This window comes from Mytilus galloprovincialis, chromosome 10 (assembly GCF_965363235.1).
Source record: "Mytilus galloprovincialis chromosome 10, xbMytGall1.hap1.1, whole genome shotgun sequence".
Classification (NCBI taxonomy): Eukaryota; Metazoa; Mollusca; class Bivalvia; order Mytilida; family Mytilidae; genus Mytilus; species Mytilus galloprovincialis.
This window is the reverse complement of record NC_134847.1, coordinates 46,547,573-46,560,639: the sequence shown is the minus strand read 5'-3', so window position 1 is coordinate 46,560,639 and position 13,067 is coordinate 46,547,573. Positions and strand designations below refer to the sequence as shown.

Below are 13,067 nucleotides of genomic sequence, written 5' to 3'. Positions count from 1 at the left end.
CCTTATTAAATATTTCTTTTTAAGACATAAATCATGAGTAATAATGTTATTCTTACCCAGCGTTATTCTCTCGTTTGACTCTGGTGGAAGCATAAACTGAAACGGAACTAATGCTGCCACCAATACAGCAGGCATTATAAACATATGTGTGTAATACACAGGATTTCGTTGTAAGTGAAATTTATATTCCATTATTGAGTATTTATCTTCTCCACCTCCATCGTATTGTTTTTCAAGTTTTGTGACATAAGATTCTAGAATAGACCATTCTTTGTTTTTTCGAAAATCTCTATACTCAATGTTATTGTCTTTAGATCCTAAATGAGTAAAGTTTACACGAGTTGTATCATAAGTCCATGATCCAAATCGGATCATACAAGTCTGGGAATCAAACGGGAAACGAGACAAATCCAGTTCGCACCGACTTCGTAGTCGATGTTGAGGACTGTAAAATACTGCTCCATGAGCAAGCAATATGATTAATGGTTCCTTCATAGATATCTCTGTATCAACGCTGAAAAAAAAGACAGACAAAAATCATGCCTTACCATTTTCTAAATGGACATAACGACTGAATTGTCACAGTATTTAAGAGCTTGCACAAGCTATTCAGACTTTATAAAACGTCACCCGTGTCAAAGCAAATTGTTGACGAACCATGGTTATGTCAAAGATGGACTCGCCCTTTACTAAAACAGTTCATCGGAAGATATAAGGTCCTTTTTCATTGATATTCCGTATCAAGTTTGTTCTATACTCTTCTTTTTCTAATTTTTATCTATTATGGCTATTTTTGTTTTGCTTCCATAATGTTGAAAATACAAGCGAATTCTACACAAATAGCATAGAAGTGTGAAAATTGACTAGCGTTAAAACGAGTTTTATTCCTCCATATTCTACATACGGAAATGCATGTACCATGTCAGAACTGTTGTTTTCCATGTCAGAACAGTTGTTTGCCATTCGTTTGATGGATGAGCAAACAAAGAAATGCTGTGACAAAAGCTGCTTAAAACCAAGACATCTACCTATTGTATCAATACGTAGATTAATGACAACTGAATCAAAAATTAAAACAAAATAATGATTTTATTTGCTAAACGTGCAATTTAATACTCTTAGTAAAGATGCTTCTAACGGCATTGGGTATAATGTTTATATTTTACAGTTCATTTGTTATTTTAGACAATGTGAAACTCGAAGATGATGTTGGTACTATATAACTTCAATGGACACCATTGCAAGTATTTTCTGTCAATAAACCTTAAAAATCCCCAGGATAATAACAAATAGGTTGTCCCAATGAGTTATATGTACACACAAAAATAGACATCCTGTATTTTAAGGGCAAGGCAAATACCATGAGCTGCATATATACAAAAGAAACTAGCGCAACGTGTTCTAATTCTTTCTTCGATAGTTGCTATAATATATTTAACGATTAACAAAACCCTACCACAGTATCATGAATCAATTTTCCCACACTTTTCATTTCCAGCTTCTTGGCAAGCAACACTTTCAGACATACGGGATTCAACGTTTCGAAAGTTAAATTGAAACAATAGTAAGTCAACTTTGATTGAAGGTGTATGAGTGTTGGTTGTTAACCATTTCATTATAATTTCTTTAATATGTTAGTATATATACGTATTATCATGATTCTAGGTGTAATTTGACCGCTTATCCATTATTTTATTTTTTCTATCTATTTTAATATGTTCAACCGTCACATTCTTAATGTTCGAGTCCAATTTAGTGGTTGTTTTTGGTTGCTGTCATTCATAATTGTTTTTCAGTTATTGTTTTGTCATAAATTAGGTTGTCGGTTTTGTTATTTTGAATTGTTTCATAATTAAGTCAGTGTATTACATGCTCATTGTTGAAAGACATACACAGAACTATAGTTGACACCATCCGTGCCATTTAGACTCTGGTAGAAAGTTGTTTCTTTTAGTATTATATCATATATCATAATGCAATTTTATCTAGATGTCTAGTTTTTTGTTAATTAGTATTGTTGAGTTTTAACTGAAGTCAGCTCATCGTCCTGATGTATTCGTAGATTTAGTGGATCCTTCCGCCAGGTTTTTCAAGTAGGTAAATATCTTAAACAGTTAACAAATTATGCTTTTACTTTATTCAAACTGGTTTTTTTTTTTTTTATTTCAAATGGCATCAGAATGCTAATTGGCTAAAATTGTTTCATTACTTTCAAATATTTCAAGTATTGCGTAAATGTTAAACATACGATGGCATGTTATTTGATCTTATAAAATGGAGCCAAGTCTGCTGTTTCAAGCGTAGAAAATGTAAAGTCTAACTCAAAGGAAGAAATGTTCAAAGTTGAAGTTCTAAGTCCTTGCCTCTTTGTTGTTCTACCTTGTAATCTGAGCTTCAATTTTTCTCTTTTAAGGTCATGGTCATGGTCAAGTTTAATGAGTGAAAAAGTATGAATTATTTGAAATAATCAGGAATTTCCGTCGCAGGCATAGATAACCGAACTCGTATTTGGCACAACTTTTTGGAATTTTGGGTCATCAATGCTCCTCAGCTTTGTATTTGTTTGTATTTCTAACTCTTTTGATCTAAGCGTCACTGATGAGTCTAATGAAGACGAAACGCGCGTTTGGCGTATTAAATTATAAGCCTGGTACTTTTGATAACTATTATGGCATTAACAATTCTTTGGTAACAGTATACCCTTCGTACATTATGATTACGATGATCTTTAACTTTTATTAAATCTATCATTTTGTTTTCAATGTTTTATAAGTAGAACCTTCGGCAAAATATTTACTATAGGCTTTAATGCGCACTTGTAGCCTAATTAAGATTATTCAAACTCTTATAACGATAGAAATTTCGGTCAGACAAAATAATTTACATGTGATCATTTCATCTCCTCCAATCAATAAGCTTTGACAACTTTTCCGCATTCCTGTTTTCAACAATCGTTCCGAAATAACAAGGACGACACTGATGAAAACAAAGTGCTTTTTACTGTTACTTCAATCAATTTCTTTGCTGAGCATATTGATTTTAAGATAAATGAGGTTCAATCTTCTAAACCTCTTTCACACAAGTGGATTTCATCAAAGTATTGCAAACATTTTCAATTTTAAATTGACTTATTGCAGTCTTACTTCCCGTCTAGAACAAGATGTTTAAGCTAGTAAGGTGTTATTCAAGTCAGTCTTGTTTACCAGTAAACAAAGCCTTACAATAAGAACAATTATTCAAGGCTGATTAATAAGTATACCAGACGCAAGTTTATTCTACAATGCCACTCAAAACAATCAGTTTAGAAGGTCATTTCTATTCGGAAGTTTAAATACATTAAAATCGAAAATAATCCTACTTAGAAGGACCAAATATTACAAAAGCAACATACCTCTGGGATAGTAAACTTTAATGTGTCAGATGGTTTTTCACATCTAATCAACATTAAAAGAAAAAAATGCATTTAATTGGTAGCAATTGAAATCCAAAATGACAGGATATTTCTTTGAATTAATGCATCGCCTTGAATCAAATTAATACAACTAAAATAAATGACGGCGAAATATTGTAAATAAAGTTTATCTCTTTAACGTCATGCTAATCATGCCTTGATATGAATTCAAAAAAATCCCATTGAATATTTTATCACTGGTTGTCTAATTCAAATTTGAATTCTATCGTTTCATATTAAGGCGATAGTAGTTTACCAATGTTCAAATCAAGATAATCGATTAAGAAGAATCAACGTAGTGTAACAAACAAACAAACACTGAATGAATTGAAAAAAAAAAACACCAAAAGCAGTAAGACTTGGTGCATCCACAAGCTAAACGTCTTCAGCCATGTAGAGTGTATTGTGGGGTAAATTAAATCAACAGTAGTATACTGCTGTTTGAAAGTCATAAATCGATTTAGAGAAAACAAATCCGGTTTACAAACTTAAAAACTGAAGGAAACACATCAAATATAAGAGGAAAATAACGAAACACCGGAAATAACAAAGTGCAACAAAAAACCCAACGACAATGCAAAAGTAAAATCACAAAAATACTGAACTCAAAGGAAAATCAATTCGGAAAGTCAACACACACAGAAACGAACTGTAAAATAACAATTGCAATTTTCCTGAATTGGTACAGGACATTTTTAGAAAGAAATGGTTGGTTGGACCTGGTTTTGTGGCTAGCCAAAACTCCCGCTTTCATGGCAATGTTAAATATAACACTAAAATGAAAACATCACATGAAAGGAATATAATACAAATAAAAAAAAAAAAACATTCAGGATAGAGAAATACACAATTTAACAAAACAATAGAACATAACGACATGCCTATAGTTATTAAAGGTACCAAGCTTATAATTTAATACGGCAGACGCATGTCCCGTCTACATAAGACTAATCAGTGCACTCATGTCAAAATGGTAAAGAAAGCCAAACGAAGTTGAAGAGCATTAAGGACCCATAATTCCAAAAAGTTGTGCCAAATACGGCTACGGTTATCTGCCTGGAATAAGAAATCCTTAGTATTTAGAATATTTCATACTTTTGCAAACAGTGAATCTATAAATTATGTAATTGATATACATATCAACACGGAATAAAAACGATCACATAAAACAACCTTTGTAAATCTGGATTTATTTTGTTGATTTTAAAATGAGTGTTCGAATTTTAATATTGCATCTTATTCGAAGCTCTTAGTAACGGCATGTGAAACAGTAGCCAAAAGAAAAAGAAAAAAAGTGTAAATGTAACTATCTAAATTGAATTTTGAAAAAAGCATATTGAAATAACTGCTCTTTTTCGGCAAATATAAAATCAGATGTAACAGAAGGAGAAGGACAGAACAAAAAATGTTGAACACAAATTAGATAAACAAATTGAATTCTACTTGTCGAGTAGCATTTACCAAAAGAATCAGTAAAAAAGAAAATGCCTGTACCAAGTCAGGAATGTGACAGTTGTTATCCATTCGTTTGATGTGTTTGAACTTTGATTTTGCCTTTTGATTAGGGAATCTGTTTTTAATTTTCCTCGGAGTTCATTATTTTTGTGCTTTGACATTTTTTTGTACAGAAAGCATATAAAATCAGAAATACAAGGATAAAGTACTGTAATCATAAGCATAAAATTTAAGAAATCTCATTAAAGGGGTAGAAAACTCATATACTATCAAACTCTACACTGATACCAAGACAGACCGTTGCACCCTAAAACATATGATCTTGTCCTGTGTCGTTCTTTTTTTAAATTCTCTATAATTTTTTTCCATAAAAACATTTTGATGATGCCTTTAAGTGATTCAGTTAAGCATAAATCCATTTATCAGATTTTCTTTAAACAATTTCTCCTGAGTAACGTTTATCATATCATGGTAAAAGGATTCAAAGATTTAATCTATAAGTTTCAGAAGTAAGGTGAGAGATCTGTATAACAATTCCACAGATCATCATTAAAAAGTTTATTATCTTTCCAGATTGATGATTGAACTTACGTAAATCTGACAAATAATGAAAAATTATCGACATAGGCGTTCAAACGGCAATATACTCGTATGAAATGCGGTTATCAAACACTTTAAAGTTTTTCTCATTTAATATATAAATTCTATCTAGCCATGCACATGACATTTCAACTCAGCTTCTTTAAGTTAACAAAGCATCATCTTTGATACAACATTAAGCAATAAAGTCAAACTTTCATTACGTAGTTACATTTTCCCCACGTGACAAGTACACTTTGACTAAATGGCTGCGATGCAAATGATCCCAAACGTTGTACTGTCATGTATATAAAAATAACTACAAGTTTGTCATACAGGCACAGCAATACAAAACAACATGGTGTAGTATAATCCTGGTACCTTTGATAACTATAATAGTATACAAAATAAAATGGATGAATTGGTTGATTGGTTTATTGATGTTTGTTCTTAGTCCATTGGGAAATAAAATGATAAACTAAGACTATTCAGGTGACTAAACTACAATCTTACTTGTTTAGTAGGACAACATCTGGTTTCCACACTGATGACGCTGGTAGGTGGACAGCCATAGTCCCTGAGTATTGATTTGGATCCCATTTCAAGCGTGAATCTTCCCACATTTGACGAACATAGGCAGTGGTCTCGAGTATTTCACCCTTTTCATGCTACCAAAAGAAGAATGTTGAATACTATGAAAGTGAGATGGACCTTCTTCATTAACACAGATAAAGAATATTATAATACTCTGAAGAACCAAAGGTAAAATTTTGTGGATGAAGCTGATACGTTTTATAGTAAAACTTGAATAAATAAAACCTGTTTGATAGTATATGCAGAAGTATAACGTACAATGGTTCTTTTATACATTATCTGCAAATATGTGCTAAATGGAATGACGTAGGAGACTTCTTAATATCTTGTAAACAATATTCATGGTTATGATGCTTTTAAATTTCCCAAATGATACAGTGCGCAAATACATGTTTTTATTGTACGGACTTCAATATCAAGAATGTGTTTCTTTCGCAAAAACGCCGTCAGTTGGCTTTATAACTTTTTTTATCTGAGCGTCACTGATGAGTCTTAATGTAGACAGTTAGGTTCTGAGGAAGAACGTCTGATAGATTTGAACATCGATAAAAACTGTTGCCCTTAATTTGGATCTTTAAACACTGAACATTTTAATTTGCAAAACACTTTTTTGCAAATCCGCCGCAGCCTCTCCTTACGGCAACAGTGTCATATATATAACTAAAATGTAGAGAATTACATGGGATTCAATAAATTCATTGCTTTTCTGTTGTTATTACTAAATATATTTTGCAATTTGATTTAGAAAAAACATAGGATTTTCAATATTCAATGGATAAAGGCAACCGCTGTTAAAACTCGTAAATCTATGGACAAAAAACAAAATCGGGGTAACAAACCAAAACTGAGGGAAACGCATTAATGGGAGAGAGCAAAATCCCATGGGATTGACCATTATCCCAATCCAATGGGATTTTATACACAAACATCATCGTCCTATTGTCTAATGTGTTATCTAACTTATTGTGTCCTTATTGTGCGCATCTGGCCTCCTTTTGTTTAGAGCTTGATCATGGAACTCCGTATGGTCCTGCTTTTTTTATTTGAACTAGTGTGTTCTAGACGAATCAACGATTTGCAAACATCCGTAAACTACCATAAACCTTAACTTAATATACATTGTATTAATATCAATACAATTACATTTTTCTACAATTTTTAGTGGTATCTATATGTAGTCAGTTATAGCCTGATGTGTTATCTGGTCTACTGTTTGTCAAATTTGCTTTTAAATCAGGTTTTAAACTTTAGATTCTTTGTTACCGTTTCCTTTCATTTATAAATATTCAATTAGGAAGAAACAGGATAAAGGACGATACATAGAGCAATGGTGGGAATTCAATTTACTTGTTCCGTCTCTCAACCTGATACTGTGGTAATAATTTAGAGTAATTTCGTTATAGATAATTGAAACATTGCTACCATTATTCTCCTTCTAATTCAAACGTATTGATTTTCTCAAACCCAATTTCTAAAACGTCTCTTATAATGTGTTTTACTGAAAATATTACGAAATTTAGAAATATTTCACTTCAAGATGTATGTGTATATATAATAACTTCTTTCTCTTCAAATCAAATCAAATCAACGTGTTCTTTGTATAGTTTTGAAAAAAAAGTGAATTCTGACAAAATCTTTCCATATTTTTTTGGTAGATGGTATTTGCATGGTAACTCATCAGTCGTATAATCACCGATAGGCTTCATCACCGAATTTCAAACTGTAATGTGTGAACGTTTGATGTGTTTGAGCTTATGATTTTGTCATTTGATTAGGGACTTTCATTTTTGAATTTTCCTCGGAGTTTAGTATTTTTGTGAATTTTACTATTTAGTACTGTGACGGATGTCACTTGTGTAACAGAACTTCCTTCCAATTTTTCGCTTCTGACTGCATCCCGATATTTTATGTTATTCAATAGTAGCCTTTGTAATGTTTAGTAGATTATTGTTAAATGTAACTTCTGTGGATTTTGTGTTATGACTAAGTGAGATTGGCAAAATAATTGCCTTATCCTATTAATATGACCCTTGTTATAGTTGAACGGTATTTTGTATACACATCAAAAAGTTGCACAGGAAAGAACAGAATTATCTTTTCAACTCTTCTCCTGTAATGATGCTTTCAGCGTTGATAAATCTTTACAGTCTTTTCAGCTGATTATAGTTTCGTCAATATTAGCTTTTCTATAGTCTTGTATCTAAATGTCCATTTTCTATGTACAGTTATCATAGTCTTGTATAAAAAATGTTTCGTTGTTTTCCTTTTATAGTTGATATGTTTCCCTCTGTTTTAATTTGCAATCCGGATTTTCTCTCTCTCAAACAATGTATTACTAGTACTTTTGAACAGCGGTATACTACTGTTGTCTTAATTTATTCAATCAAATCTCCTAATCTGTCATATTTCACAGTAAATCGAAGGAAAACAGGGAAAATGTCAGACCATGGATAATGTAACCTTACTACAATAAATCCTCTAGGATTCAGGCAAACATAATGATTAGAGCATATGTTGTTTTTTTTTACTTTAAGCAAATAATGCATCATCAGTACAATGGCATGTAATATATATGATATATATAGATTCTTACCTTGATACCAGTGGATTATTAGATTTATCCAATCGAGATAGTTAAATTATCAATTTTAAAGTCCGAGCCTCGGCGAGGACTTTAAAATTGATAATTTAACTATCGAGATTGGATAAATCCGATAATCCACGCGTTACTATGTAATAATCTGTTTCTCTAATGATTAAAAGATATTTTTTCTTCTTTTCTAAACCAAAATCCCCTTCGAGTGTCTTCCACTTTCCACGAAGTTGTCAATTTTATTAACACCTGTTGGAACATTTTGATCAATTCAGGGAGCCGAGAAAGGTTATGACCCTTTGACTCAGCCAATCATCCTCTGAGATCACCGACAACCACACGTTGATTATTTTTTTTTTATACAATTGGTTCGGAAAGGTATATATTCCCATATAATTAGAGAAATGCAAATACAATATATGATAGATAAATAAATAATGCATACATAACTGATAAATAAATACAGCCGAGAAGAAAAATGATCTATATAAAGCAAACGAAACCTATTGCGACTTACTAGTTCTACTATCTCTGTAATGGATAACCCCAGAATACGAAACCTATTACGACTTACTAGTTCTACAATCTCTGTAATGGATAACCCCAGAAAGCATACGAAACCTATAACGACTTACGAGTTCTACAATCTCTGTAATGAATAACCCCAGAAAGCATACGAAACGTATTACGACTTACTAGTTCTACTATCTCTGTAATGGATAACCCCAGAGAGCATACGAAACCTATCACGACTTACTAGTTCTACTATCTCTGTAATGGATAACCCCAGAGAGCATACGAAACCTATCACGACTTACTAGTTCTACAATCTCTGTGATGGATAACCCCAGAGCGACTATTGTTGGACTCTTCGATGCGTTCACAGGTCTAATTCTAGGATCGTATCCATTCATCAAGGTTTTGATGAGGCGTTCTTCATCATTAACAATTGAAGTGTTTGGTAAGCCTAGAAATAAAAGAAAAATAATGTTATTCCCTTAGTTAAAAAGAATTAAAAATTAAAAATTAAAAAAAATACGAAACACGTTCGCCAATTGAAGTAATCTAATTTAACACGTGTAATTTTGCTTTTGCATAAATTAACTGAGTAATATTATGTAGCTATACATTTTGAAGTACTATATATGCAGTGTTAACCTACACGCTTTTTAAACTTAACGTATCTGTTTTAAAAATAAACTTTGATTTTATAACTTTCACCATTTCATAGATGTAGTTTTACCATTTCAAAAATCATTTTGATATTTGTCTTATCTAACTGATAGCATAATTGCGCTTTGTTATCAGATAACCATTTGAAACAAAAACAAAAAAGAATGAATACCCGAATAAATTACTTCGATTGCAATCTCTAGACACACATAATTATATATGCAACAGTTTTACATAAGAAAATGCCTGTACAAAGTCAGGAATATGACAGTTGTTATCCATTCGATTGATGTGTTTGAGCTTTTGGTTTTGCCTTTTGATTAGGGACTTTCCGTTTTGAATAATCCTCGGAGTTAAGTTTTGTTATTTCATTTTTTTCATATCTTTAAGTTCCAAAGACAGGATATGTGTCATATGTACAGTATATTTTCATTATATTCTACAATTTGACATAGCACGGTTTTATTTGATGAGTTCATTTTCAATAAATAAATGTCTTGTACGATTAATGTTTCTTACAATAAAAGATGTTTTAACAAATAGATAAACAAAAATTGAAGAATGAAATACGACTGATAAAAAAAAAAAACATCAATAAAGACCATAATGTTGTTTGAGAGCTATACTGGCTGGTTGGAACTCTAGTCTTTTAAAATTATAATCAAAGCTAGTCATTAACTTTGCAATGAAAATAATTCACATACAGGTACATCTTTACCCTTAGTTGAAATAATGGATGATACTAAAAAAGATCATTATCTGATGTCTTTGGGTAGGGATATTTTAAAATATACTCTGGCATAGTTAACACAAACTAACGTCTTTTCGGCGAGTATGTGTTAAACTGAGACACATTAATCAGTAACAGTGATACTTTAATTCCGACGAAAAACCAAACAATGACAGCCAAAAAGTGAGAACAAGTTGGAAATGCAAATGGCTGACACGAAATATAGAAAAAAACAGACTTGAATCTAATTATAAGGCTACTTAAATAATATAGGTCAAGAAACAGTAAATAGGTCATGTCACAGATTCTTAAGGTTTTGTAATGCCTAAATAAAGACAACAGTAGTATACCGCTGTTCAGAAGTCATAAATCGATTGAGAGAAACAAATCCGGGTTACAAACTAAAATGGACACATCAACTATAACAGGAAAACAACGAAACAACAGAAACACTGCAACAACAAAACAAACGACAATACAACATACATAGAAACGAACTTTTAGATAACAACTGCCATATTCCTGACATGGTACATGACATTTTAAGAAAAAAATGGCGCGTTGTACCTGGTTTTGTGGCTAGCCAAAATTCGCGCTTTATGGCAAAAGACAAAGGTTTTTGTTGATATAAAAATAAGATGTGGTACGATTGCCAATGAGACAACTCTCCATAAAAGACCAAGGACACATAAATGAATAACTATAGGTCATCGTATCGCCTTCAACAATGAGTAAAGAGAACAATCCCACACAGTCAGCTATAACGGGTTGTTTAAGTTATTTTAACAAACACAGAATAAAACTGACTTTATTTATCAAAATCTTATATTAAGTATACGCAAGAAAAAAGTAAAAATTAATTTAATGATAAAACTTTAGTTTTCTTCCATTACCCATCAGCAGGTTCAAAATTACAGATAGTTTAACCTTCTAAAAAGGTTCGGATTAGTATCATAAATGTTGTCATCTTTTATTTTTGTTTTTGTGTTATATTAGCTTTTCAAAGAGGGAGTTTTAATTTTTATATTGCATACGTGTTCATTAGCTCGTTATATTTTCATTTTCAGATACAATTATTTGAGTTTCAGTGATATTTTCATTAGTTGATATGACGCAGGGATATCTGACATGGAACAGACTCTTTGTGCAAAAATGGGCGTCTTCAGTTTAAACGTTGATAAATTTTAATAGACTGTAAAAAAAAAAATACATAAAAGAGGGACGAAAGATACCAGAGGGACAGTCAAACTCATATATTGAAAATAAACTGACAACTTAAATTGCCTTTGTATGGTGTTAACATTAAATCGTTAAGATATCACAAAACGTGTCAAATTAAGATATTTAATTAAATTGGACACATTAAGGACATTAAGATCTTTTAACATATGGCACCGAATACAAAGAAGACAATTCAAAGATTTTATGAGCTTATATTTTTTTCCATCAGTAAACGTTTTATTTTATTTTAGTTTTCTTATTTCTGTTCCATTTTTATCCTAGCATTTCACTATTTGTAATTTCTGCAATTCAAGTATTTACTTTGAGTTGTGGTAAAGTTTCTTATCAAAAAGCTGTGTTTCTTTTGAACTCGTTTTTATTCTTAGTTTTCTTTTTCTTAATTGTAAATAAACTGTATTCATTTTGTTTATTTTTTCTTTTCTTATCGCATATGATTTTTTTTGAAAATAGTTTTTGCAAGTTTTTGGCAATAAAGGTATAAATATCTACAGAAAACACATTGCATAGTAATTTCAAAGATACAAACACTACCTCAAGGTGTTAAACAATTTATTCGTTATCAACACTGTAAGTTTATTTCATATAGTTGAAATGTATATTTATTGCATTAAGCATAAAAGAAGATGTTGATATCATGGCACATAAAAAGTCTTTTATATTCAATTCATAAGATAATCTTTATAATTTAAGATTTTTATGACATAAAGAGGTTTTAAATTGATTAGAAATGCTATCTTATTTAAATCTGACTTGCATCTTATTGGATCAACCTGCTTTTAAAGTAATACAAAATGATGAATTATTTTCATACCACCATTCATGATTACAGATATTTGAAGAATTATGTAACACGTGTAGTGCGATAAATGAGCCGTTACCAAAAACCTTGAATTAGATAAATATTTGAACATTTGACGAAGTACAGGCTCTCAGGGTATGGTTTGACAACACTTAGTTTGTAGTATACAAGATAAAAAAGAAGGAAAACAGAAATAGAACTGCAGACTCATGGAATTTACGTAGTAACACTACTACCTTTTTCATGTAACATTTCTTTAATATGTTTTACTAGATAAACACAAAGTAATAAAAAAACAGAAACGATTACAAGAATGTCTGAATCAATTTCATCATCTTACTTACTTTTAAAGTAATTATAGAAAGTTCAAATCAATGCTGCTTGTTTTAAAGTTCTTTCTTCTACAATTGTTGAAAAAATTAACCGAACTTCATCATGTTCATTTTGAACA

The 13,067-nt window shown here is 31.2% G+C and overlaps 1 protein-coding gene across 2 annotated transcripts in view; it reads right to left on the bottom strand.

The window, feature by feature from the left end:
• The window catches only part of LOC143047660 (neuronal acetylcholine receptor subunit alpha-6-like), a 67,308-nt gene that overhangs the window by 11,191 nt on the left and 43,050 nt on the right, over positions 1-13,067 (bottom strand). For both annotated transcript variants that reach the window (XM_076220844.1, XM_076220845.1), the window contains exons 2-4: positions 9,491-9,639; positions 5,999-6,153; positions 57-514 (exon numbers count right to left, since the gene is read on the bottom strand). In XM_076220844.1, coding sequence (XP_076076959.1) covers positions 57-514; positions 5,999-6,153; positions 9,491-9,639 — 762 coding nt within the window. The remainder of the gene's footprint in view (positions 1-56; positions 515-5,998; positions 6,154-9,490; positions 9,640-13,067) is intronic.